Source organism: Pipistrellus kuhlii, unplaced genomic scaffold (assembly GCF_014108245.1).
Source record: "Pipistrellus kuhlii isolate mPipKuh1 unplaced genomic scaffold, mPipKuh1.p scaffold_m20_p_24, whole genome shotgun sequence".
In the NCBI taxonomy this organism is placed as follows: domain Eukaryota; kingdom Metazoa; phylum Chordata; class Mammalia; order Chiroptera; family Vespertilionidae; genus Pipistrellus; species Pipistrellus kuhlii.
This window is the reverse complement of record NW_023425523.1, coordinates 8,499,402-8,525,505: the sequence shown is the minus strand read 5'-3', so window position 1 is coordinate 8,525,505 and position 26,104 is coordinate 8,499,402. Positions and strand designations below refer to the sequence as shown.

Sequence of the window (26,104 nt, the reverse complement as noted above, 5' to 3'; positions counted from 1 at the left end):
TATATTTAAAAAAAACAAAAAACAACAACAAAAACAGTCAGTCAGGCCATAGCATGCAGAAAGAAGGAAGGGTCAGGAGCCATTTCTGAGATCAGAACCAGAGACTGGCAGCTAATTGCTTGCAAATTTTAGTTAATATTTGTTGAGGCCTAGAATGCTCTTGGCTGATATGAGCATTTCATCTGCACTACCCCATTCACTCTTCTCAAGAGCCTTCTAAGTGGTGGGTCTGTCTAGTGCATTTTACAGGTCTGGGAACTGAGTCTTGGCCCCAGTTCCATCCAGCTTCAAAGTACAAGCCCTGAGCTGGTAACAATTCTACCTCCTCCGTGGGGTGTAGAGGAAGAGGAGGAGGAAGGAGTGACCTGAGGCTTTATAGCTTGGGAAAGGCTTTTGGGAAAAGGAGAGACATTCACTACAGGGCATGTGGGAGCCAGGATGGCCATTGCACAGCCCACTGCATGTCCGAACCTGCAGCTCTAAGGAGGACCTGCAAGCTGAAAACTTCAAACTACGATGGTGGGTGAGATCATCAGCAAAGGAGCAGAGACCCAGAGAAGAGAGATGAGGACACAGCTCTGGCTGGAGGAAGAGCACCTGGTAGGGAGTGATAAGAAGAAGCCAAAGAGGTAAGAGGAAGGCGAGGAGCACCATATTCCCTTCCTTCCAGCGGTTTCTGTGGAATTTTAAAAAGGCACACAGACACACAGACACACACACACACACACACACACACACACACATATATACATATACATATATATATATATATATATATATATATATATATATATATATAATGACTATTAGGGATGAAAAAATATATACTTAAAGATGCAGCAAAGATTAAAACATTAAGTGGATATTATGAACAACCTTAGGTCAACAAAATAAAAACAATAAAATGGAAAATATTCTGAGAAAGATGTACCGTATTTTTCGGACCATAAGACGCACTTTTTTTCCCCCAGAAGTGGGGGGGAAAAGTCCCTGGGTCTTATGGTCCAAATATAGCCTACACATATACTTTAAAAAAAAAAGTTTTTTTACTTGCCCGGCTCTGTGTGGTCTCTGTGTGCTTGCCCGGCTCTAAAATGGTTCTAAATGCTGCTGTTTACTTTACAGGGTTGATTACATGTGTTTATGACTGTGATGTTGGGTTTTAATGCACATAAAATATTTTAGGACACTATTTGTTTCAGAATCTTTTTTTCTTCATTTCCCTTCTCTAAAAACTGGTGCGTCTTATGGTCCGGAGCGTCTTATGGTCTGAAAAATACGGTAAATATTCAAAACAGAATTAAGACTAGGCATTATATAACCAAAGAATTTAAACTTTTCCCATGAAACAAAACATCAAGCTCAATTTTACTTGTAAATTCTACTTATGTTCCAGAAATAAACTTTTCTAGGTATATAAAAATCCTTACAGAGTATAAAAAGACAGGTTCATATGCCATTGGATTTTGTAAAGCTGTCTGTTATCCTTGACACCAAAACCAGAAATGGATAGTAAAGAAAAACTGCAAATGAATATCTCATATGTAAACAGTCGCAAAATATTAAATAAAATTATTAACCTAAATCCCAAAATGCATAAGAACAATGTAAAAATAACTTGAATTTCACTCTAGGAATGCAAAGTTGACTCAACATGGAAAAATATATTAATATAACTCACTCCATTCATAGATTAGAGAACAAAATCCATGGTGTCACCTCAGTTTTCAACCACCATATAAAAACTCTTAACAACCTAATAAAAGAAGGAAATCTTGAAGACATTTAAAAGTACAATGCAGTGGTTGGACTATTCGGTCTTTAAATATCATACTTGTTTTGATCTCCACAAAGGACTGCTGTAAAATGATGATAGTGTGCTAGTGACTCTAAATGAAAGAGCTGGGGAGAAATGATTTGTCTTTTCTGTCTCAAGCCGTGATTGGGTATGAAGAACACCTGGGTTTATTCATGTAGCAGGTGATTTGCATTGAGTAAATCAATACATTGGCTTTTACTTCTGGCAGATAGAATCAGGATGTGACAGAGGGCCTAGACCAGTGGTCAGCAAGCTCATTAGTCAATAGAGCCAAATATCAACAGCACAACAATTTAAATTTTTTTTTGAGAGCCAAAATTTTATTTTAAATATATTTTATTGACTCTTTACAGGGAAGAAAGGAGAGGGATAGAGAGCCAGAAACATCGATGAGAGAGAAATATTGACCAGCTGCCTCCTGCACATCTCCTACTAGGGATGTGCCCGCAACCAGGGTACATGCCCTTCACCGGAATCAAACCCGGGACCCTTCAGTCCACAGGCTGATGCTCTAGCCACGGAGCCAAACCAGTTAGGGCGAGAGCCAAATTTTTTAACCTTAAAAAAGTTCTTCTGTGGCTTGAGAGCTGCAGTTTGCCAACCATAAGCCTAGACAGTTCCTGACCTAGCTGATGTTCTCCATCTCTTTTGAGGTTCTGTAATAGGTCATTAACAGAGTAGCTGTACCTTCTTTCTTGTTAAGTGATAGGCGTCCCGTGTTTCCCCAGGACCTCTCTGGTCCTGGTGTCGAACATCTCACACACTTAGGCTGTGTTTTCCTAAACTGACGAGGCTCCTCTACCTCTTGTCCCTACAAGTGCCTAAGAACAGCCTTACTCTCTGTAGAGGCTCATGAGCATCCGACACAAGGACTCCTTCTCCTGTCAGTGTGGGTAGCATACGCTTGGTGGCCTTAAGGTAAGGTGACCAGACGCCCCACTTTTGGCGGGACAGTCCCAATTTCCAACAATTTGTCCCGCATAAAACGCCGCAGGACGCGGGACCAATTGTTAAAAATCGGGACCGTCCCGCCAAAAGCGGGACGTCCGGTCACCTTACCCTAAGGTACAGCCGCCCTGCGTTCAGACCTTGCAGAGTAGTCTCTGGACTGCGAGAGAGCATCTGCCCAGGGTAGCCACGTCTTTAAAAATCATGGAGCTCAATGAGAAGACCCATGGTGGCTACTCAGTGCACAGGGGCTGTTGATTGACATCTTTCCCCAAGATAGCTGTGTTTGGGGAGCACTTTGCCATCTTAAGCCCCAAATCAGAGTTCTCCCCTCCCCTGCCAGGCATTCTTCCCAGCCCTGGAGACTCCCATCTCCCCACCCTCCCCCTCCCCAGTAGAATAAATAAATATATGTGTTGCATGAGTGGACACCTGTGGGTGAGCGAATGGAAGAAGAGAGAGAAGAGGAACAGAATGAATGAACTTGGGAGCTACAAAGACACGTGGATACCCAGACATTCTCGTGATCAGCACATTTATTGGCCGAGGAGGCATCGGGGTTGGGAGGTAGCTGTACAGAAGCCAAGGGGGAAGCTGCAGGACAAGACACAGCACGAGTGTTCAGTGGCTTCTTCCCGGTGGCGGGTTCAGACGTTCAGGGTTTGGAACCTCACGGCGTGATCAGATCACTAAGCCCATTGGCGCCCGCGGAGAAGAACACCTCCAGCTCCCGCGCCTCGGAGGCGCCCCGGGGGCCTTATTTGCACGGCCAGGAGGGCGCCTGCTTCTGCTGGGTCTGGTGGCACACGGGCACGCACTTGGCGCCCCCGGAACCGCCGCCGCCGCCCCCGGAGGAGCCGCCACCGCAGCCGCCAGAGCCGCCGCCCCCAGAGGAGCCGCCGCCACAGCCAGAGCCGCCGCCGCCGCCACCGGAGTAGCAGCCGCCTCCGGAGGAGCCGCCGCCGCCGCAGCCTCCGCCGCCCCCGGAGGAGCCGCCTCCGCAGCCGCCGCCGCCGCCGGAGGACCCCCCGCCGGAGCACTCCTGGGGCACGCAACAGACCTGGGCGGACTGCTGGGAGGAGTAGCCGCCGCCGCCGCCGCCAGAGGAGCCCCCGCCGCAGCCGCCGCCGCCGCCGGAGTAGCCGCCGCCACCGGAGTAGCCGCCGCCCCCGCAGCCGCCGCCGCCGCCGCCGGAGGACCCTCCGCCGCAGCCGCCGCCGCCGGAGTAGCCTCCGCCACCGGAGCTCTGGTAGATCTGGCCGCCGCCGCCGCCGCCGGAAGAGCCCCCGCCGCAGCCGCCGCCACCGGAGTAGCCTCCGCCACTGGAGCTCTGGTAGATCTGGCCGCCGCCGCCCCCGGAGGAGCCGCCCCCGCAGCCGCCGCCGCCGCCCCCGGAGGAGCCGCCTCCGCCGCAGCCGCCGCCGCCGGAGTAGCCTCCGCCACTGGAGCTCTGGTAGATCTGCTGGCCGCCGCCGCCGCCACCAGAGGAGCCGCCCCCGCAGCCGCCGCCGCCGGAGTAGCCCCCGCCGCCGCCGGAGTAGCCACCGCAGCCTCCGCCGCCGCCGGACGAGCCCCCGCCGCAGCCAGAGCCTCCGCCGCCGCCGCCGGAGCCGCCGCCCCCGTAGTACTTGATGCCGCCTCCGGAGCCGCCGCCGCCGCCGCCGCAGCCACCGGAGCTGCCTCCACCGCCACCGCCGCAGCCGCCGCCGCCGGAGTAGCCGCCGCCGCCGCAGCTAGAGCCGCCGCCGCCGGAGCCGCCGCCGCCGGAGTATTTGATGCCCCCACCGGAGCCGCCGCCGCTACCACCGCTGCAGCCGCCGCCGCCGGAGTAGCCGCCGCCCCCGGAATAGCCGCCACCGCAGCCAGAGCCTCCGCCGCCGCCGGAGCCGCCGCCCCCAGAATACTTGATGCCGCCTCCGGAGCCGCCGCCGCCGCCGCAGCCACCGGAGCTGCCGCCGCCGCCGCAGCCGCCGGAGCTGCCGCCGCCGCCGCCGCAGCCGCCGCCGCCGCCGCTATAGTAGCCGCCGCCGCCGCCGCCGCAGCCGCCACCGCCGCCGCCTCCGCCGGAGGATTTCCCGCAGAACACGGGGGGCTGAGGGGTGGGCTGCTTTTTCTGAGACATCTTCTCTGAGGTGGAAGGAAACCCTGGAAGGAGAGGAGAGACCATCATGGACCAGTGTCCAGAGGATGCAGGCGAGGAGGCGGCTGTAGCCATGGCAACCCATCACCCAGCGCAGCATGGCTTGCTCAGGCTTCATGCTCTCCTTGTTCAGATCCCGGGGAGCTCTTGGCTGGGCTCTTTAGAAAAGAGTTGCATGCTCTCTTTTTTTCCCAAGCTCTACCTAGCTAGCCTAGTGAGTGGTGCCCATTTTTTTTTTCTCTCCCCAGCTCTGCCTCTGGCCTCTTGGGTGATTTTGGACCAAAGGACCCACACTCACTTCCTGTAAAGTGAGAGGTTGGAGTAGTACTTCATCTCTCAGATTTCTTCCAGTCCCAGCACCGATTCAATGAGTGCAAATAGGAGAAGACCACAAACCTTCACCTATGGTGGGGATTTTACTCATCCCCTGCACAGCAAAGGCTTTGCCAGAAAACCAGAAAGCTGCTGTAACATATTCTCTGCAAAAGCATTTGGTTCAGGCTCTTGGTCTATCCCACTGAGCTTGGCCATGATCCGGGACAGTTATCTGAAAAGGGAGGCTCGGCCGTGGTCCTGCCTGGACTCCATCGGTCTTTTGGATCACCATCTCTCACCCGATGCATCAGCCACCACCGCCTTTACCACTTGTTAAGTCCAACCTTGGTCTCTAGGGGATTGGACCAGTCAATAGGAAGTCGGATCTCAGGATCTCACAAGTCATTCCCCTCTCAGAATGTCTCTCTCTGTGAAACAAGCTTTGGGGTTCTGATGGCTCCTACCATCTCTCCCATGACTCATTCTCCCTTCTACTCCTTGGGAGTAGGCTCCGCCTCTCCTGGCAACCCAGTCCCAGGCCTTGTGGGACAGTCTCTGCCGAGTGTCTCCCTGTGCCCAGCACCATGCCTGGCCCCCTACAGGGGTGCCTGAGAGATAGGAGAGTCAAGTCTTGCTTTGTGACATTTACATTCTGGCCAGAAGACACAGCTTCAGCCCAGCGCCCCCTTTCTTTCCCGCCTGAATCCCCCCCCTAAGCACGAATGCAGTTGGGAAGCCAGAGGCCCGGTAGCTCCCAAGGCAGCGAGAGAGCTTGCCTGTCCATCCCCTGCTCTAGCCTCTGCGGGGCTGGGCAGACCCGCTGGAAAGACCAGGGCCAGGGAACCCACACTTACCCAAAAGAAGAAGGTGAGTGAGGAGAGGGAGATGCTGGCTGTGTGAAGAGCACTGGAGCTCCTGAGGTTTTATACTCTAGCTGTGACTCATCTATGGATTGGGGCCAGTCCCTCTGTGTTTGACCTGTTACGTGACCCACGTTGCCGCCCCACCCCCCTGTGATTGCAAGCATTCATGAAGATTTTGGCATTCTTGAAATGGGCAGCCTCGTGTGTGACTGGCCCCTCTTCTGACGCAACTGTGCGGCAGGCTGGGCAGGGGGACGGCCAGCCGGAGTGGATGACTGACATTGTTTTCCAGTCCTCTGGGCCCGGGTGCGTGCCGTAACCAGAGGCCCATGCCTGAGGAGTGTGTCCCTGACTGACTCTTGAATTGGCCTGAGGGAATCACCCTGGATATGTCAGTCCTTGGTCCAAAGAGTGGGACCTTTCGAATCCCACTGTTTGGCTTCCGATCCCATTGCTAGGAAATCTTTGTAACTCTAAAGAGAGCCTGCCTTCTCCTTTGACAATTTTATATATAATTGTGTTTTGTTTTGTTTTTTTAACAGAGAGGAAGAGAGAGGGATAGAGTTAGAAACATCGATGAGAGAGAAACATCGATCAGCTGCTTCTTGCACGCCCCCTACTGGGGATGTGCGCGCAACCAACATACATGCCCTTGACCGGAATCGAACCTGGGACTTTTCAGTCTGCAAGCCGATGCTCTATCCACTGAGCCAAACTGGTTTCAGCAACAATTGTTTCTCCCCCAGGGTCTCATGTGCTCTGCTGGGCTGTTTCTGACTTACCCACTAGCTTGCGAGAGTGAATGAAACTCTTGCACCCAATTTGGGGTTATACACCGTGGCTACTGCCGTAGCTAATGGAGCACAGGTGGCTACTTTGATCTGTTCCTGGGACAGCAGGTGTCTGTGGAAATTGATAATCAATGCTGACTTTCCTTGCCGAGGAGCCAGCTAGAGATCCACCAGGTGGTCCCTGTGGCTTTGGTGTTCTGCGGACTTGTGGGCAACAATGACCTCAGCCTAAGAGACAGCCATGGAATGAATAAACTTGGGGTTCGGTGTTTGGGTTTAGGTGCTCCCTTTGGTACTTGCTAGCTGTGTCACCTTGACAAAGCCTCTGCACAGGAGTTTCTGAGTCAGTATTTTGTTGGCTGTTGAGTGAACAAGCTCAGTTACCTTGCCCATCAGATAGGAATAGGAACACCTGTTTCATAGGCTTGTCAAGAGAAAATAGTTTCATGCAAAGTGCGGAGGCGATGCGGTCCTTTTTATTGTTTTCTCCCCTAACAGCACATTGGGACCTCTAACGTGGACTACCCTTGGACCCCAAGGTCAGGAGAGAGCCCACAAAGGACTTGAGGCAAGCTCTTCTCTAGGAAAATACATTTCTTGTTGACCCTGGGCCGGCACTGTCCCCTCTGTGTGTGCAGAACAGCATGCTCCCCCTTCTTTCATCACTGGAACTCGGTTGCTATTGTTCAAGATGCCACGTTTGAACTTTGTTCCACCCAGCCGCGTGTGGTAATGACAGCTCCAATAATAAATTGATGCTTAATTAAGGTGGAGTTTTAATGAAGCAGATGATCCTGATTGGGCTGTGACCTTTAGAAACTGGTGGCACTCATTTCAGTGTGGACGGCATGAGCCTGGTGAACGCAGGGACTCCCTCTGCAGAGGGTGGCCAGGAGGGAGATGGGAGGGTCTGTTGAAAATATATATTTTATTGATTTTTTACTGAGAGGAAGGGAGAGGGATAGAGAGTTAGAAACATCAATGGGAGAGAAACATCGATCAGCTGCCTCATGCACACCTCCTATTGGGGATGTGCTGGCAACCAATGTACATGCCCTTGACCAGAATCGAACCTGGGACCCTCCTTCAGTCCACAGGCCGACGCTCTATCCACTGAGCCAAATCAGTTAGGGCTAAAATATCATTTCTTTTAAAGATGATAGGAAATTCTAGTTGCTTCTTTCATGTCCTTGTCAAAATGAAAATTTGGCTGTCTCATATATATATATATATATATATATATATATATTATTTTTTTATTTTTTTTTTTGAGGGGGATGTTACTTCTCTATGAAATTGCAAAGTTCAGGCACTTCCAGTGCAGGTGACCTCAAAAAGCTAATAATCTTCCGATGACCCATGCTAATTTGGAGGATTTATTATACATTCTAAGGAAGATATGTGTTGTTTTCCCTTCTATCAGGTTGAAGAGCCCAACGCTTTTTCATGAGTGTAGCCAACCCCAGTGTACTGGGCTCTAGGCTAAGCGTCAGGGAAGAGACCGAAGGCTTTCCAAGCTGTGCATGGATCTCCTTGGCAGATCTGAGTCGGGGGTAACTCCTTGTGTGCCTCTGCCACCCTACAGAGCATATACGAAAAACCTCACTAATCCACTTACTTTGTTAACTTGCAGAAAAGCGGATGCAACACAGTGCCAAGAGCAGTGCCGGATCCTGTGGCTCTCAGCCCGAGTTAACCTTGCCTGGAGTGGGACTACATGACCCCGCTTCCCCGTTTTACCCTCTGGACCAGGAGTCCCAGTGGGCCATGTATGGGGACAGCAACTGGTAATCTCATTGCAGCAAGTCAGTGAGGAAATGATGGACGTTTGTAGAATTACTACACTTAGATATTTGAAGTTTTGCAAGACTTTAGACATGTAACCTTTCAATGTGCTTGCGGCATGTCTGAGCTCTGCAGCCTGACAGATGAGGACACGATTCCTGCCTGGACATGTGTCCTTAGAGGGGACAGCCGTAAAGCAGATGTCTCACAGTGCCCAGGGCGGTGTGAGGCATTCATAGGAGTTGAAGTGTATTCTTGCGACCCATTGGCTAACAGCCCTGGCTTGAGGGAGACATGGTCACTGTGCCCAGGCAGTCCTCCATCTGTGGAGCAATTATAGCTCTTAAGAAGCTCATCACAGTCTTTGAGTATCTAAAGCCATGCATGAATGCTCACAAGTCGTAATTGAGGGGGAAATGGCAACAGGTGCTCTGTAAAGAGAAATGAACACAGGGCAGGCGAAGAGTTTGGAAGCCTGTAGCATCGTTTATTTCCCTTAGACTCTGGGCCCGGGAGGTATGTCAGAGCTGGGCATACCTCCTCTCTCCAGCCCTCCCGGGTGAGCAGTTTGAAGAGGTGGCTGACTTTGCTTGCTGAGTGGGGAGAACAGCGTAGAGGTCTGGGAGAAGGCCAGGTCCTGAGTGGCTCACAGCTCTGGAACTCCTTCTCCAGGAAGCTTCCGGAGGCTCATCCCACCCACTGGTCCCATCTCCCTGGCCACTTTCCCTCTCCGAGACCTTCTGGAACGAGTGTACCGGTTCCAGCCTGCAAGTTACACACCCAAGTAGCCTTGTCTCCTTTTTCAAGTTACAACTGTCCTTGAGGGGATGGTTCTCGTTGCTTCTTTACTCTGCATCCTAAGTTTCATAGAGTTTATAGCCCCTGGGGCTTCACCAGAACATGGGCCATTGAGACCCTCCCAGGTTCTCCTGTGGCCCTTTGCAGGGAGGAGGACCACAGCTGAGTGGTTCGTGGGTTCCCACCGGGCTTGTGGGCCATTATGCGGGGTGAGTAGTGCCCCTGGGATGTGCTTGCCTGGCCCACATGCTTCCCATGTGGACAGACTCTCAGTTCATAGACTGCTGTCACATGTGTGTCTTGTTAATTCCTCACGACAGTCGTGTGATAGTATATCCTCATTTCCCACACAAGAAGTGGCTCACAGAGGCTTATGGGATTCTCAAATTCCTACAGCCGTGAGGTGGCAAAGCCAGGATTCAGACTCAGATCTTCTGATCTTTTTTTTTTTTTTTAAATATATTTTATAGATTTTGTACAGAGAGGAAGGGAGAGAGATAGAGAGCTAGAAACATCGATGAGAGAGTCATCGATCAGCTGCCTCTTGCACACCCCCTACCGGGGATATGCCCGCAACCAAGGTACATGCCCTTGACCGGAATCGAACCTGGGTCCCTTCAGTCCCCAAGCCGACGCTCCATCCACTGAGCCAAACCGGTCTCGGCAGATCTTCTGATCTTAAACTCTGCGTTCTTTGCAAGCACTACGGAGCTCTTCTCTTTAGGTCAATATTAGGCAGAATGAAGGGATGTTGCACAGTCGGGCTGTGCTCCATGCCCTCTGGAAGACAGGGAACAATTTGCTCTTATGGATGCTCCCAGCTCCTTAGGGACAATTCCATGCACTGGTAGACTCAGGAGCTGAAAGGACATGCAGAGAGCATCCCACCAAGCCCAATATTTGCAAAGATAGATGAACTCAAGGCCCAGTCAGGCAAAACTACTTCCCAAAGCAAAGGCTGAACCAAGATTTCAGCTCCCCCTCCCTCAGGACCCCATCCCCCTTCTTCCCCAAGATCCAGTATAGATTCAGGGTGTGACTTTCTGCTTTCTCCTGACAACAGTACTTCCAGAGTTGGCAGTGAGACCGGGGAGTAGTTAAAAATGACAGTAAAAGTTTTTATTGCTGGGCTGGGGCGCTCTGGCCTCTGGGCCTGGAAGTAAATTGCTGATTTCACAAGGCCCTTTCACAGATGGGCAAACTGCAGGGAGCCTGAGGGCTCAGGGCCTACCTCCTGAGCTCATATGCAAACCTGACCAACAGGGAGGAGCAGTGAGCAGCCCTTGTGGACCCCAGCCCTGCTCTTGGTCGGGCAGGGACTCCTGAGGCCTCGCAGGACTGGGTGGTCCAAGAATGTTGGCTTCTTGACCAGCCAGTCCTTGACTAGCCTGTCTCACCAGCCAGTCCACTGAGATGCAGGGGTGGCTAATCCATGCTGTTTTAATTGGATCCTGAGGCAATGGAATCTAGAAATCAATGTGACAGAAGAAAAGACACAAGCATTTCAAATCCATAGCCTTTTAGGCTCTTTGGCTTAAAGCTTTAACAGAGATAATTAGTGTCAACGTGCTTCTCCTTTGCTGGTGTTTCTGACAAGCAAGATAAGCGCGCCTTTTCCTTTTGGTTTCAAACTCAATTAAAAAAAAAAAAATATATATATATATATATATATATATATATATATATAAATGCCTTTAATAATGGAGATGATTATAACTGATCAAAGCCTGGACTTCTCTTACTATGTAAAATGGGATACACAAAAGATGTAAAAGTGCCACCGAATCTCCATACCACACTGCAGTGTTGACTCTTATATCTCTGACATTCACAACATTTCCTCCCTCTTCATACATTTTTGTTTTCTGTTCTCATACAAACACCCATGGGATGCTTTCACTTTTGTGCTTAATTCATTTTCTTCTTCGCACTGTGGCCCTCTTGGTAAAAAAGGAAGAAAATGGGATGAGCACATTCAGTTATTACAGGCTTCCTATTAGGAATATCTGTTTCAAAGGAGGAAGATATAAAAAATTAACCACATTGTTTGGTAGTGGTCCAGCAAAATAAAATAAAATAAAATAAAATAAAATAAAATAAAATTAGTATAAAATCTTTTAGGCAGTTATCACCCGTGTAGTCATGACCTTTGGGTCACAAGTCAACTTTGATCTTTAAGTTCTTCGCTCAGGAATCCCCCTGAGGCTACTGTGGACTGGGGTGTGACTCCTCTCTCACCCCACAGACTGTGGTGTCTAAGATTTCCTACTGAAAACCAGAATCTGGATCCAGTCTCTGTCTTGACCAGTAAACCTGAATCCTCCATCTTGCTGATTATCCTTCATTCTTCAAACGATACCCCTTATTTCAATAGCTGAACTTGTGGAAGTTAGGTGGATGACTTGGGACAAATCTTCCCACTGCTTAAGAGGGTAGAAACAATCATAATTTGGTTGCTAGGTCTTCATTGATTTTCTTTGGGTTCCTCCATGCGCTCAGAGACTTCCGAGATGATGGCCAGTGAAGCCACTGCCCAAATATGGAACAGATTTCTAGATCCTTCCCCCCTGGCCAAAAAGGCCATCCAGGCAAGATTAGAGCCTGTCTACATCTTCAAATTCCCGTCTAACTCGAGGCTGGGCCTCCGCATGAATATTTGCTAAATATTTGTTGATTAGCCAAAGAGATAATGAGAATTTAGTCTCGTATCCAAGGTCAAATCTAATCCGAGTTAGTTTTCCATGACAAGTAGCTTAAATTCATTGTCCACAGCAAACTGCTCGCCTGTCCATCCCCCATCTTTCACCCAAAGTGCCTGATTCTCCCGTTGTCTCTGCTTCCTATTTTTTCAGAGAATCTCTTGGATCATGGCTTTCCAGAGACCCTGTCCTTCTCTGGCCCAGTGGTCAGCTTTCTGGCTGGCCCTGAAGCAGCACCAGGCAGGGCTGTGAGGTTTGCTAGTCTCCAGTGTGTTCTGACAGTAGGGATGGGAATCTCTTCTCTTCTGAGAAGATTTTGGGATCCTGTTGGGCCTGTGCTTTAAACCTGGCCCGAGTGCCAATGACCTTCAAACTTGTGCAAGGCACTGTCTCCCAGGCCTCAGTTTCTTCACCTGTTAAGGCCATCGGACTTACTCCCTCCAGTCTACCTTCGGGCCCCTTCTCCCATGGCCCCTCTCTGAACCGAGGAGCAAGAGATGAGTGGGGGCAGAGGCAGTGACAAGGAAGGAACCAGATGGGATGACAAGACCACGAGCTGCTGGGAAAGAGCACAGAGACTCTCATCCGCCCCAGGTGCCAACCTCCGGCTGAAATCAGGGCCATTGGGGGGACTTCTCTCTCCAGGAGGATTCCTGGCCAGAGCAGAGTGTGGAGGAGGAGGGAGGGGTGCAGCAGGAGGGCTGGTGAGGAAAGTTGGCTGGGATATGAGCAACCTTGCCGAGTGTCATTCCCAGGGTGGGTATAATTGCAGGGGGTTAAGAAAGGCATGTGGGCAGGCTGGCTTGCTTTAGATTTTCCTGTAATTAGTCCATGTCATTTTGAATCCAGAGGAGGATTCATTTGGCTCCTCAGTGCTCTTTGGCAGTGATTCCCTTTGGGTGCGGGAACTGCCCCCTGATCTTCTAGGAAATCATTAAATGTAAAGAAAGAAGTGGCCGCAGTACAAACTGAAAAGCAAAGCAAAGAAAAAGAAATAGTCACTCATAATTCCAGTATCCAAATGCAACCGATGTTAAAGTTTTGGTGACTCTTTTTACATTGCTCTTTTTTTTCTTCTTTTTATGTATACTTCCCCTATCTGTAAACTCTCGATTTTGGGTGCTGATTTTCCATGGGACCCCCATATTCCTATGTCCCTTCATAGTCTCTGTAACCATTCGTTTCAATGGTTGTGCTCTAGGGCCCACTCCTGTGGTTAGCACTTAGACTTTCCAGTTGCCCTTTGACCTCTGGACCCTTGAGAACTTGTTACTGAATTTCGTTGGATTGTGGTTGTCTCTCAGGTAGACGCTGGCAGGGACTTTATCTTCCTTCAGGTGCTCAATGTGGCCACATAGTCGGTGAGGAGAAAGGTTTGTTGTCTGAGGAACCCCCAACCCTCTACTTCTCATCTCCCCTGATTCTCCTTGTGCGGAAGCTGGTGACTCAGTTTCCCCCAGACTGTCTAACACCACAGAGCCATCGTTTTCCCCAAAGGGTTGTTTTCATCTTGACTCCTCAGAGGCTTCTCTTCAGAGGCTTCCGGGCCAGGATTCCCTGGGGCACGTGGTCAGTGTATGCGAGGAGGTGTGGGGATGGGGCAGACGAGGAGTCGGCATTTAGTAGGGATTTGGAGAAGGCTGTTGAGTGTAATGTCCAATGCCAAGAGCCCATTGGACAAGGAGATGCAGAGAAAAGAGCAACTGGGAGCACATGGGAGGAGGCGGGCTTAGAGTGAGGATTGCAAAGCAGGGCAAATGGTGGGTGGGTCTCTCCGGGACTTTGGCTCACATATTGCCATTAAATGTATGCATATGTGTGTGTCCATATGACATGCATGCACATGTATATATCTATGTATTTTGGGTATGTGTATGCGTGTGTGTATGATGTATGTGTATATGTGTATATGTGTGTCTGTCTTCTCTCCTCCAAAGCCCTGCCCTCCATAGGGTTTAATATCTTTCCTCACACTCGGCTCTTTCTTGCAGAACCCACCCCCTTTTCTGGGCAGACAGGGATTGTGGGCACTCTTCCCAAGCCCCAGGGTTGTTCTGTGTGAGCCAAAGTCCAAACCTGGAGAGACCCACCCTCCGTTTTCCCTTCTTTCCAGTCCTCTCTAAGCCCGCCTCCTCCAAGGTGCTCCCAGCTGCTCTCTTGTCAGCCAGCCCTCAGTGCCCACAGCAACTGCATCATGTGAGGAGCTAGCTCACGTCACTCTCCGTGGCCGTGGATTTGCCCAGATTATGTCATTCTTCTGCTAAACATCTTTAGTGCCTCCACGTTAGGATGAAACCCAGATTTCCTAGTCCAAAGGGCCCTTTGTGGCTCAGGTTCTGCCCACGTCTGATGATTTCCCTACGGGAGCATTCTGCTCCAGACCCCCCATCCTCCCGCTGAGCCAGGCTACGTTTAATGCCTTCCTAGTTTTTCCTGCGCTCCCCCTCCCCCCATCCCCGCATCTGTGAACGTCTTCTTTCCTTCACTTGTCTGACTTCAACTTGCTTTCAATACTCCACCCAACATCACCTCCAAGAAGCCACTCTTAGCACCCAGTCTGATGGGGAGAGCACCCCCAGCAAAGTGACCCTAACTGCTCTCCTGCCTGCCTGATCCCCCCTAACAACCAATTGATGTTTAACTACAATTAATAGCCCATCCCGCTAGCCTGAGGTCTCCTTGGAAGGACAGCCTTGTTCAATCATTGTCTTGCATCTCCAGCATCCAGCACAAGGCCTGGCTTTGCCCACAGTGAATGCCGATAGGATGGATGAAGGAATGAATGCCTATTTCTGGAATCCTCGATGGCCTGATGTCAGGTATTTTAATCTAGGTGGGGAGGACATGGAGTGCCTGTCCTATTTCCACCTCCCTGACCAGATTGTTTGCTCCTGGAGGGCAGGAGTGGCCTTGCAGCTCTTGGTGAACCTGGAGCCTGTGGACATACCAGACACTGAGTCAGTATTTATTGAAAGAAAAAGAAGGAAAGAAGGGAAGAAGGAAGGAAGGAAGAAAAAAATGAAAGAAGAAAGGAAGGAAGGAAGGAAGGAAGGAAGGAAGGAAGGAAGGAAGGAAGGAAGGAAATACAATGTAGAAAATATAGCCAACAATATTGTAATAAATATGGATGGGTCAAAAACGGTTTGGCTCAGTGGATAGAGCATTAGTCTGCGGGCTGAAAGGTCCCAGGTTCGATTCTGGTCAAGAGCATGTACATTGGTTGCGGGCACATCTCCAGTATGGGATGTGCAAGAGGCAGCTGATCAATGATTCTCTCTCATCTGTTTCTAACTCTCTACCCCTCTCCCTTTCTCTCTGTGGAAAATCAATAAAATATATTTAAAAAAATAAAAATAAATAAATGTGGATGATACCAGGTGGGTACTGGAAATGTCAGGGCAAACACTATGTAAAATATATGATTGTCTGACTACTATGCTGTACACTTGAAACTAATACAAAATAATATCGGATGTCAACTGTGTTTGGAAAAGAAAATTTAAAGGAGGGAAGAAGTAGAAAAGAGAGGGAGGGAGAGGAAGGACAGGTTTGTTTCAGGATCTGTAATACCCAAGGTTCTAGTCAGAATAAATGACTTCCCCCACCCTCCCCAACTTGGGGTTTTCTGATCAAATCCTGGTAATTCCAAAATCTTCTAGGGCCTGTTTGGTCCCCAAAGGGAAGTGATAATCGTGATTACATAGTTTTAGAAGTTTTTACATGGATGTCAGAAAAGGTTTCTGAATTATTGGTGTGATTTGATTATCCACATGACTGTGATAGTAACATCTGATTTATTTATTCATGCTATTTAATTGCTCTCCATGATTAATTAGGAAATTTTGTTTCTCATAATCCCCCTGGATTATAGAAGAGTTACGTAAAGTGAGGTGTGCTTTGCCCTGGGCGAACCACAGCCCTACTTACTTAATAGCTATGCATCACTTCTTTTATTTTCTTTAGAACAGTAGAGTTTGTGCTAGGATAGGTATTTGAGTCCTGAGTTCTTTCCTTGTTACTCTTGGAATTTGGAGCAAGTCACTCAACCTTAATGCAGAATATGTGGGGTGATGAACACAATACAACTTACATACAGATGATGCATTATAGCATCCTATACCTGAAACCTATATAACCAATGCCATCCAATAAATTCAATAAAAAGGGATATAAAATAATACCAACCTCACAATTATTGGGTCAATATAGGAGAGAACTAAATTTCAACCCTGGGCTATGGAGTGGACATTTCTAATTGGGAGAAAAGATTAGGAAATGGAATCTGGAAATAGCAACCATTCATTTGAACATTTGAGAATGAATAGGGGGTTGGGGAGAGTCCTCCCCATTGCCCCTCCCTTAAAAAACAAGAGGTCTGGTGCACGAAATTCATACGGCAGGGGGGGCGGGGGGGCTCAGCCTGGCCTGCACCCTCTCACAATCCAGGACCCTTAGGGGGATGTCTGACAGTCAGACATCCCTCTCACAATGTGGGACCTCTGGGTCCTAACCACTCACCTGTCTGCCTGCCTCATTGCTCCTAACCACTCTGCCTGCTTGCCTCATCGTCCCAACCACTCGCCTGTCTGTCTGATCACCCTTAACTGCTTGCCTGCCTGCCTGCCTGATTGCCCCTAACTGCTCTCCTGTCTGCCTGATCCCCCCCTAACCACCTCTGCCTCGACACCCTCCCCCCCCCCCCCCCCCAGCCGTGGCTTTGTCCAGAATGACATCCGGAAGATCATTCAGCTGTCTGGTCTAATTAGCATATTACACTTTTATTATTATAGATGATTTATTCATGTATGAAGACTGGATAGAGGAGAAAACAATTATTTTACACATATAAAATAATGGATGGTAATTTGCAAAGGGAATGAGTAAAATGTTATTAAAAAGTTACTTTTGATCTTCAAAAGATCTTAATGGATTTAATATTTTCATTCATTTGTTAATGTGGATAGATTGTCCAAGTAAAATTTTATTTATCATCTCTTTAAGACATGAATAGTATATAAAGGTGATATTTTAATAAAATTTGATACATTTTCTAGAAATGTTTATAGCTACACACCACTTTTTAAAAATCCTCAACCATTGATATTTTTATGTGTTTTTTTTAAATATTTTATTTTAGAAAGAGAGAGAAAGATTGATGTGAGAGAGAAGCATCAATTGGTTGCCTCCCTGTGACCTGACTGGGGATTGAACCTGCAACCTTTTGGTGTATGGGATGATGCTCAGCCAACTGAGCCACCTGGCCAGGGCCAAGTGCACCACTTTTAATGTGTGTTAGAATTAACATATTTTATCATTTATACTTGTTACTAGTAGCCCATCGCTCGATATCGTGTGACCCTATCCCTGTCTGTGTTTGCTCCGGCTCTGGGAGGCCGGCTCAAGCCAGGGCTTGGCAGCTTGCCAGCCGTGCCGCCACCCCCCCCCCCCCCCCGCCCCCCATCTCTGTATCAGTCTCTGCTCTGGGCCTCACCTGTGCACGCAACCTCCTCCTTTCTGGTCGTGACTAGTTTTGGTGTCCCGGCCTAATTTGCACTATATATATATATATGTGTGTGTGTGTGTGTGTGTGTGTGTGTGTGTGTGTATATATATATATATATATATATATATATATATATATATATAGTATATATAGGCATTATTGCTTACAATGAAGTAAAATGAATAATATTTCAGTAATATACCTTTTAGCATAAATTTGGCAAAGAAAAAAAAAGAGTGAGTTGATCTAGAGAACAGTGTTAAGTAATAATACAGGTGGTGCATGGAATACGGGAAAAACTGAAGGAGGGAAGTGATTTATTGAGGTTTCCAAAACCCTTGATTACAACATGGGCCCTGCTGTTCCCTTTGGAGGTTCCAAACGTCCCTTTGGGCAATCAGATTGTGGGGCAGGAGTCCTGTCCCATGCTCACCTGCAGGCAGGGCGAGGCTCAGAAGGCCCGGCTCTGTCCCTGCGAAGATGGTCGCTGGACCTGAGGGAGACGGCCTTCAGGAGGTGACCTGGTGGAATCCTGGTGGTGTCACTCACTCACCATGGGCCCACCCGCCATGGTACTTAACCTTCTGAAACTATTTATGTGTAAAATGTATTTCCTTCACCTGTGTTTTCTGGATGCTATAAGAAATATAGCATCCAGAATATAGCAAAAGAGTTTGTGCTAGAATAGGTATTTGAGTCCTGAGTTCTTTCCTTGTTACTCTTGGAATTTGGAGCAAGTCACTCAACCTTAATGCAGAATATGTGGGGTGATGAACACAATACAACTTACATACAGATGATGCACTATAGCATCCTATACCTGAAACCTATATAACCAATGCCATCCAATAAATTCAATAAAAAAACAGGATATAAAATAATACCAACCTCACAATTATTGGGTCAATATAGGAGAGAACTAAATTTCAACCCTGGGCATTTCTAATTGGGAAAAGGTCTATTATTTGGAAAAACTATTGAACAATAGTAGGAGTTTAATTAAATGCTGGCGAACTGAATATATTTCAATTGGAGTGTAGACATTGAGTAATAGCTCAGAGCGGGGCTTTGTAATTGAGAAATAATTAAAATGGAAAGAGCTGAAAAACATGAATGCATTTTTTGTTGATGCGTTTATTAACATGAGAAACAAACAAACAAACAAACAAAAGTGGGCCTTCATCCAGAGGCACCCAATTTACAAGGTTCAGAATTATAGTCAGAAGGATGAAGCTCTTATGGGAAAATGTCCAGAGTCCATGCAGGGCTGAGGGTGGAGAATGGACCAGAGGACTGTTTTAGGGCCATGTTTTCTCCTGTGGGATTGCCTTCCCTGTGGCTGATGTTGAATGAAGGGTCTGGCTAGCCTTGTCCCCTTTGCCCAGTTCTCTTCTATGCTCTTCTCTGAGGCACTCATTCAACACTTAATACCTTTGTCACTAATGATAGCAACTACTGTTTGTGGCGCACGCACTGTGTGCCAAGTGCTATGTTAATTGCTCTCCACCTGTTACTTCATTTAACCTCATCACCGCCCAGCAGGAGTGGCTCAGTTGGTTGAGCATTGTCCTGTACACCCAAAGGGTGCTGGTTCCATTCCTGTCAGGGCACATACCTAGGTTGCTGGTTTGATCCCTGGTTGGAGCACTTACAGAAGGCAACTGATTGGTGTTTCTCTCTTTCTGACTCTGTCTCTGTCTCTGTCTCTGTCTCTATCTCTATCTCTATCTCTAATGTCCCTCTTTCCTCCCCCCTTTCTCTTTCTAAGCATGTCCTCCTTGGGTGAGGATTAAAAACATAAAATAAAACCCTAAGCACCTGTGGGCTAGTATTGCATTTTATAGGTGACAAAGTGATGTTTGAGGAGCATAAAGAACTTGTCCAAAGTGACATGCTCAGAATGAGCCAGGGTTACAGCCAAGTCTGCCTGACTCCCATGTCCACGTTTATGAAACTCTGCTAACACACACACACACACACACACACACACACACACACACACACACACTCCCCTGCCTTTGTGAAACGCATTCTAGCCCAGTGGGGACAAGGACGGGGCTTTAAGTAAATGCTGGGCAGATCACTCCACATTATCTGACCTCAGCTTCCTCATCCGCACTGTGAGAGGTCTGGAACGGCTGATGTGCAAAGCTTCCCCTAGCTTTGGTAGGACTGTGAACTCCATGAGGGAAAACTAGTGCTTCCAATATCCCAGAGCTCCTTGCGCGAAAATGCTGGCAGCCTGACTGGCCCCTGGTTTGGTGGATCATCTCGCACTGAGGCCACTGGCATTGGGCTGAGGGAGCATGTGGAAAGTTCAGCCCAAGACAACTTCTGGTCTGAAGGTCACTTTGTTGGCTTGGTCCATCCATCCATCTTGGGGATCTTCCAGATGGAGCTGTCTGAGGAACCCCGAAAATTAAGGACCCTAAGGAGCCGAAATGGAACCTGGTGTATGAAGCTTCCATAATAGAAAGGGAGAGACTGTTGGGCCTCCCGTCATCAGGGGAAGCCCAGGCTTCTGACTCCCAGCTACCCTTGCTTTAGATTGATAGAAAGGAGGTTCCCCACCACGCGTGGAATCACCTGTTTCAAGAACCCTCTTCCAACGCTAGGTTATGTGACCCCTACCTGAGCCCTTATAACAGTCTGAGCTTATTATTTAAGGCAAAAAATAATCACTTTAATAATATATGTACAGTCTGTGTTAGTGTAGGTTTTCCTTGCTGGACTAAGCACTCCTTGAGGGTAGAACCGAAACTTCTAGATCATCAAACCTCTAGTACTTAGTCCAGTGTCGGTCATGCAGTGGAGTCCTATGTAAGTGTGGGTCAGACAACGTGATGGGGGACATCATCACCAAGGTCCCAGGAGAATGCCATGTCCTGGGGAGAGAAGCTTGCCCTGGTGAGGAGATATGCAGCCCTCCCTGGGGCCCCTTGTGGCACCACTGCCATCATTATCATCACCACTTATGGCCAGGCTACAGACAGGACATATGCTAGTACAGTGGTTGGCAAACTGTGGCTCACAAGCCACATGCCTCAATCAGATTGAGGACGTTTTTAGCAAAGGCCAGTTTAGGAGAACTAATTAAGTTAATAACAATGTACCTACCTGCATAGTTTAAGTTTTAAAAAATGTGGCTCTCAAAATAAGTTTCAACCATTATCCTGTTCATATTTGGCTCTGTTGACTAATGAGTTTGCTGACCACTGGACTGGCAGATGCCACACTTAACCCAGGCCTTTTTCAGTGTAGCATCAGGTCTAGTAAACCTACTACAACCCAGAGGAAGGCGCCAGGAAGACAGGAGAGCAGAGTAACATTAATTGCTGCTTATGGTGCCTCATTGCCCAGTGAATCAAACGTGAGACAATAGAGGTGCCCCAGCCAAACTCTTGGCTGATGGAAATGGAATTAACCTGGTTCAAGTCCAAATTATTTGTTGTCTTTGCTGGCACGAGTCTCTGAAATGCCACCAAGTTCCAGAGATGCCACGGCTGTTGTGTTGACTCTGCTTAGATAGGCCATGAGAGGCACAACGATTTGTTTTTCTTTAAAATAGATTGTTTTCTGATTCCTGAGCCTGGCAGAACAGGATGAGTGTCCCTCAGCAGGGCTCCATGTCTGTGGGGGCGTTGGGCCAGGTGTGGCAGGTGAGGCCTTCTTCCACCCGTGGAATGTGGCCTCACACTCCTACTGAGTGACCTCTCCATGGGGGTACCCTGACTCTCCCCTTTGTACCCTTGAGGAAATGGAGGCAGAAAGGAGCCATGCAATGACTTGGAGCCTCAAGCCCTAAGTGATAGATCTTCTATACAGGTGTGAATGCTAAGTCAGTCCATGTATCCTCTTAGTACTCCAATCAGCACATATAAAACAGTCAAAAAATGCTAGCATTATTTGGGGGCTAATGGTGATGATCAGGACCAGAGAATTGTGGTTACCTTTACTCTTACCACCCCCAGATGGTGATGGAGCTCATCACCATCTGGGGGTGGTAAGAGTAAAGGGGCACTCATTTTGCTTCCTTTAACAACATGGTAAGGAAACTGGCATTTCAAGCCTTGGTTGAACAATCTACCCCATTCTGTTCTATAGGCACAGACCTACATTCTTAAACTTCGAGGGGACCTAAATTGTCATAATCAGCAACCCGGTGTTTGTGCACAGGTAATATAAATGCAAATATAGTTAAATGCAAATATGGATGCATAAAAATTCCCACTTGTGCTGGAGCAGGAGCAGGTGGAGAAGGAGCTGAGTTATGCTGGGTGCCCAGGAAAGAGACAATGGGGGGCCCCTGTACCTGAGACTTGAAGGTGAGAGATCTTGGGTTCAGCTGTTGGCGTGCTGGAGGCAGACTGAAGAGGAATTACCTTCTGACCCAGCAAATTCCACAGGGGCCAGAGGGAAATGGCACTCAACCCCTCATGGAACATTTACTCTGGGATGGAAGCTGAAGACAGAATGAAGAAGCACGCTTTCCCCCTCCCCATGGAGCCCCCATTGTTGTACGGAGGATGGACATTAGAACAATGATTGCACTGCAGGTTGACACACAAGGACATACAAAGCATGGTTGGGTCCTTATAGAGTTTGAGTCCAGAATATATCAGAGGGACTGTGAGCATCAGGGAGGAATTCGAGGCAGAGGGAAGAACAGGCAGGAAGGCCTGGATGTGACTCAGCAGGGCACCTACAGGCCACTGCAGATCCCTTACGGAGGCACATGACTGAGTGGAGGGCTAGGCCAGTCATATCATAGAGGGGGCAGGAAGCCATATTTAGGAGTTTTGACTTTTATCTTAAAGGACACAAGCAGCCACCAAGGACTTTTAGAAAAGAAAGAAGCATAATTCTATCTTAAATTTGCAAACCAAGCTGTTTCTTCCAATATTGGCCTTGAGGTGGCAGTGGGCTTGTTGGAGAGAGAGCACAGTAGGGCTGGGGGCCAGGCAGGGGCTGGCTGGGGGGGAGGGCAGGGAAGAGGGGGAGCCAGGAATTGATGAGCGGGCTTGACTGGTGACCTTGGCCTGCCTGGCCATGTCCTGCAGAACAAACAAACAAATCCTTGAATACCTTTGTCCTGACGAGCACAGAGCTGCTTCATTTAATCTTTAAACTAACTTGTGATTTTGGCATTGCTTCTCCCATCGTGCAGCTGAGTAAATGAAGGCTCAGGGCAGCTGAGGAGGTGCCTCCAGCCAGGCAGGTGTGAGCACATGCTCCCGTGGAGCCAGCCCAGAGGGGTCCAGACCCCACTCCGTCCTTGGGGGCCAAGGGGAGGGATTGGAGTTATGACAGCTGCCGAATGCACGTTCTCATACCCATTGGGTGTCTGCTGAGGAGGAGGGTGTGGGGAGGCCCAGAAAGTCTGTTTCCAGGAGGCTCCCTGCCCCCCAGGGCGGAGGCAGCAGGGTGAACCCCTAGGTTGGCCGAGAGATGAGGGGCCCATGGCTTTCTTCACAAGGGAAAGCCTAGATCAGCACAAATCCATCTCTCCTTCTGGAAAAACCGCTCCTAGGACGTGCCTGACTGTCAGCCACTCTCAGCAGTTGGGCAACCTGGCCCTTCATGGGCTGCCTTTCTCCTGCAGTTTCCATGCTGAGAAAGAAGGGATTTCTTAACCGCTCAGCTGTAGGAATCAAGGGGTGGAGGGCACTATGGTGAAATGGGGCACAGCCCCACCCCTCCCTGCAGGTTGCCTGCCGTTGCAGGACCCTGGGTCTCAGGAACTCTGTAGGTAGCCACACCTGTGGGTTAGGAGAGTGGGGTGCCTTCTACACGAATTCTTTGGTTCTTCCGAAACCTTAACTTACCCCAGCTCTCTTGGCAAGGCTTTAACAACCAGGACATGGTTTTGTTTCCACAATAAACATGAGAAGTAGGTACTGATTTCTTTTTTTTTAAATACAATATATATATTTAATATATTTTCATTGATTTTAGAGAGGAAGGGAGAGAGAGAGAGAGAGAGAGTCATTGATTGGCTGCCTCCTGCATGCACCCTATTGGGGATCGAGCCTGCAACCTGGGCATGTGTTCTTGACCAGAATCGAACCTGGGACCCTTAAGTCCACAGGCCGGCACTCTATCCACTGAGCCAAACTGGCTAGGGCACAACTGATTTCTTTATTTGTTGGATAACAATATGTGATGCACATTCCCATGAATGTCCATTTGGTGCCACATCAATTGCTGTTCAGTGAACACAGGGGCTGTTCTGGATGCTGGGGAGATGGCAGAGAACATGGCCACAAGGATGTGAACACAGCTGCACCAGGCAGGCTGCCCATTGCAGGATCTAATGACAAAATGGGCATCAGTGTGTTTGATGGACCAGAAAGTGCCACCTGCCTCCGGGGCCATCCTGGCAGGAATAAAGGCTCAGTATGCTTCAAAAGTTGGATGACATTACCCCATGTGGCTTAGGAGACCTGTTCCTTGAGATTGTCCCACCACAGGTCTTAAATCAGATGACTGGGGAGCTTGGCCTTCAAGGTCTTAGAGGTCAGAGCATGACTGGTTGCCCAATTTTTACAAGCTGTGTGGGTTCACAACCCCTCTCCCTGCCCCCCGCCATTCAGCTCCCTCCACAGTGCCTGTCCTGGGACTGGGAGGATGCTTAGCAAAGGAAGACTAGGTCCCTGCAGCCCCTCATCCTGGGGTGAGGCTAGGGACTGGTCCCATCCCCTTGGCGCTGAGAAGAATTAAGGGAGAGCTTGGGTCTTCATGACTTAAGTTGGAATTCACTGGTTTGTGTGATGAGCTGTCATCTTTGTTTCTTGTAATGCTTCAGTCAAAAACTGTTTATTATTATTTGGCTTATTTGTTTACCATTATACCGTCCTCGATAGAACCCATAGCAAAGGCTACCAGTGTTACAAGGCTTAGGACATAGAAACAGAAAACCAGAACCAAAGAAAGAAAGATCAGATACAGAAAACAAAGGAACAGTTTTCTTTATCATTTCTTTTTAAATATATATTTTATTGATTCCAGAGAGGAAAGGAGAGGAAGAGAGAAAGAGACATCAATGATGAGAGAGAATCATCAATCGGCTGCCTCTTGCATGCCCCCCATTGGGGAACAAGACCACAATCCAGGCATGTCCCCTTGACTGGAATTGAACCCAGGACCCTTTAGTCCGCAGGCCGATGCTCTATCCACTGAGCCAAACTGGCTAGGGCTTCTTTATCATTTTAAAACAATGAACAAAGTATATGTAACCTTCTATTACAAAGAACATTTTGCATGCTTACTTAGAACATTTTGTAAAATATAGAAAGCATCAATATAAAATAAAATAAATCCATAGGCCTACAGTGTTTATTTCCGAGTATGCAATTCTGTATTTATTATTTTAAAGTGCCACTTAACAATAACACATAATTATTCTACACCATGTTTTAATGATTGAATAATATCCTATTGCAATGATATACCTCAATTTATTTAATCAGTGTTCTGCTGATGATTTGCATTATTGCCTTTTCCCTGCTTTAATATAGTTGCTACAGTAAGTGTCCTTGTACATCTAAGTTCTTAACCATTGCCCATTGTTTTTTTAGGGTAAATTCCTAGAAACAGGATCCCAGGGTCACAGAAGGTCCATGTGTTTTATGCACAGGCAAGGACACAGGCTCCAGAATGAGACGAGGTAGGCCTGAACCCTCGGCCATCGGCCAGTGGCTTCCTCCTCAGTGAATTGGGATACTAACAACCACCTTTACTGGGTTGGTTGCTATGCGATGTGTGTGGCTCAATACATGATAAGCCCTTAGATCCTGGCCTGAGCACTGTGAGCACCGAACTCTCAGCTATTATTATTGTTGTTGTTATCCTTGCCAACTTGTCTTCCTGAAAGAGTGTCCCAATTTAACTCCCACAAGCATTGTATGAGTGTTTATTTCCACATACTGGATATTACCATTCCTTATTATTTCATTGTTTGCCAATCTGATAGGCTTTAATTTTACTGCTTAGATTACTAGTGATAAGCATTTTTTATGTCTTTATTCATTAGTAAATTTCCTGTTCATGCTTTTTTTTTTAATTCCCTGTTTTAATGAGGTACAAGACTTTGTATGGATTTCTTTAATATAGTAAGGTCTTTAATTTTCTTTCTATCTGTGGACACAAAAATTGTATTTTTCCTTGTTGCTCCTGCCTCTGCTACACACTGAAAAGCCTACCATAAGATGTTACCGATATTTTTGCAATTTTTATTTTTTTAAATAAATTTTTACATTTAGACTTTAAATCAAATTAATTTGTAATTTTAATAGTTAATTATTTATCAATTAATTACAATAGACTAAATTTTATATTCTTGGTTGGTTTCTTGACTGTTTGCTCTATTCCACTGATCTCTCTGTCTTTTTCTATGCTTATATTTTAAATTCTTATTTCTTTATAAAACACTTTGATATCTATC

At 47.9% G+C, this 26,104-nt stretch overlaps 1 protein-coding gene across 2 annotated transcripts; it reads right to left on the bottom strand.

The window, feature by feature from the left end:
* Positions 1–3,285: 3,285 nt before the first annotated feature.
* On the bottom strand, positions 3,286–6,177 carry LORICRIN (loricrin cornified envelope precursor protein). 2 transcript variants are annotated; one of them, XM_036453013.2, is made up of 2 exons: positions 6,077–6,177; positions 3,286–4,912 (listed from the first exon to the last, which is right to left on the bottom strand). In XM_036453013.2, the coding sequence occupies exon 2, from the start codon at positions 4,887–4,889 to the stop codon at positions 3,525–3,527; it is 1,365 nt and encodes a 454-aa protein (XP_036308906.1). In that variant the 5' UTR covers positions 4,890–4,912; positions 6,077–6,177; the 3' UTR covers positions 3,286–3,524. The 2 variants fall into 2 exon arrangements, with proteins under 2 accessions (XP_036308906.1, XP_036308907.1); XM_036453014.1 differs by lacking the exon at positions 6,077–6,177 and adding an exon at positions 5,522–6,070.
* Between the last annotated feature and the right edge of the window lie 19,927 nt (positions 6,178–26,104).

Excerpts from the sequence above, each read along its gene's own strand:
- LORICRIN (XM_036453013.2), bottom strand. The coding sequence starts at position 4,889 with ATGTCTCAGAAAAAGCAGCCCACCCCTCAGCCCCCCGTGTTCTGCGGG.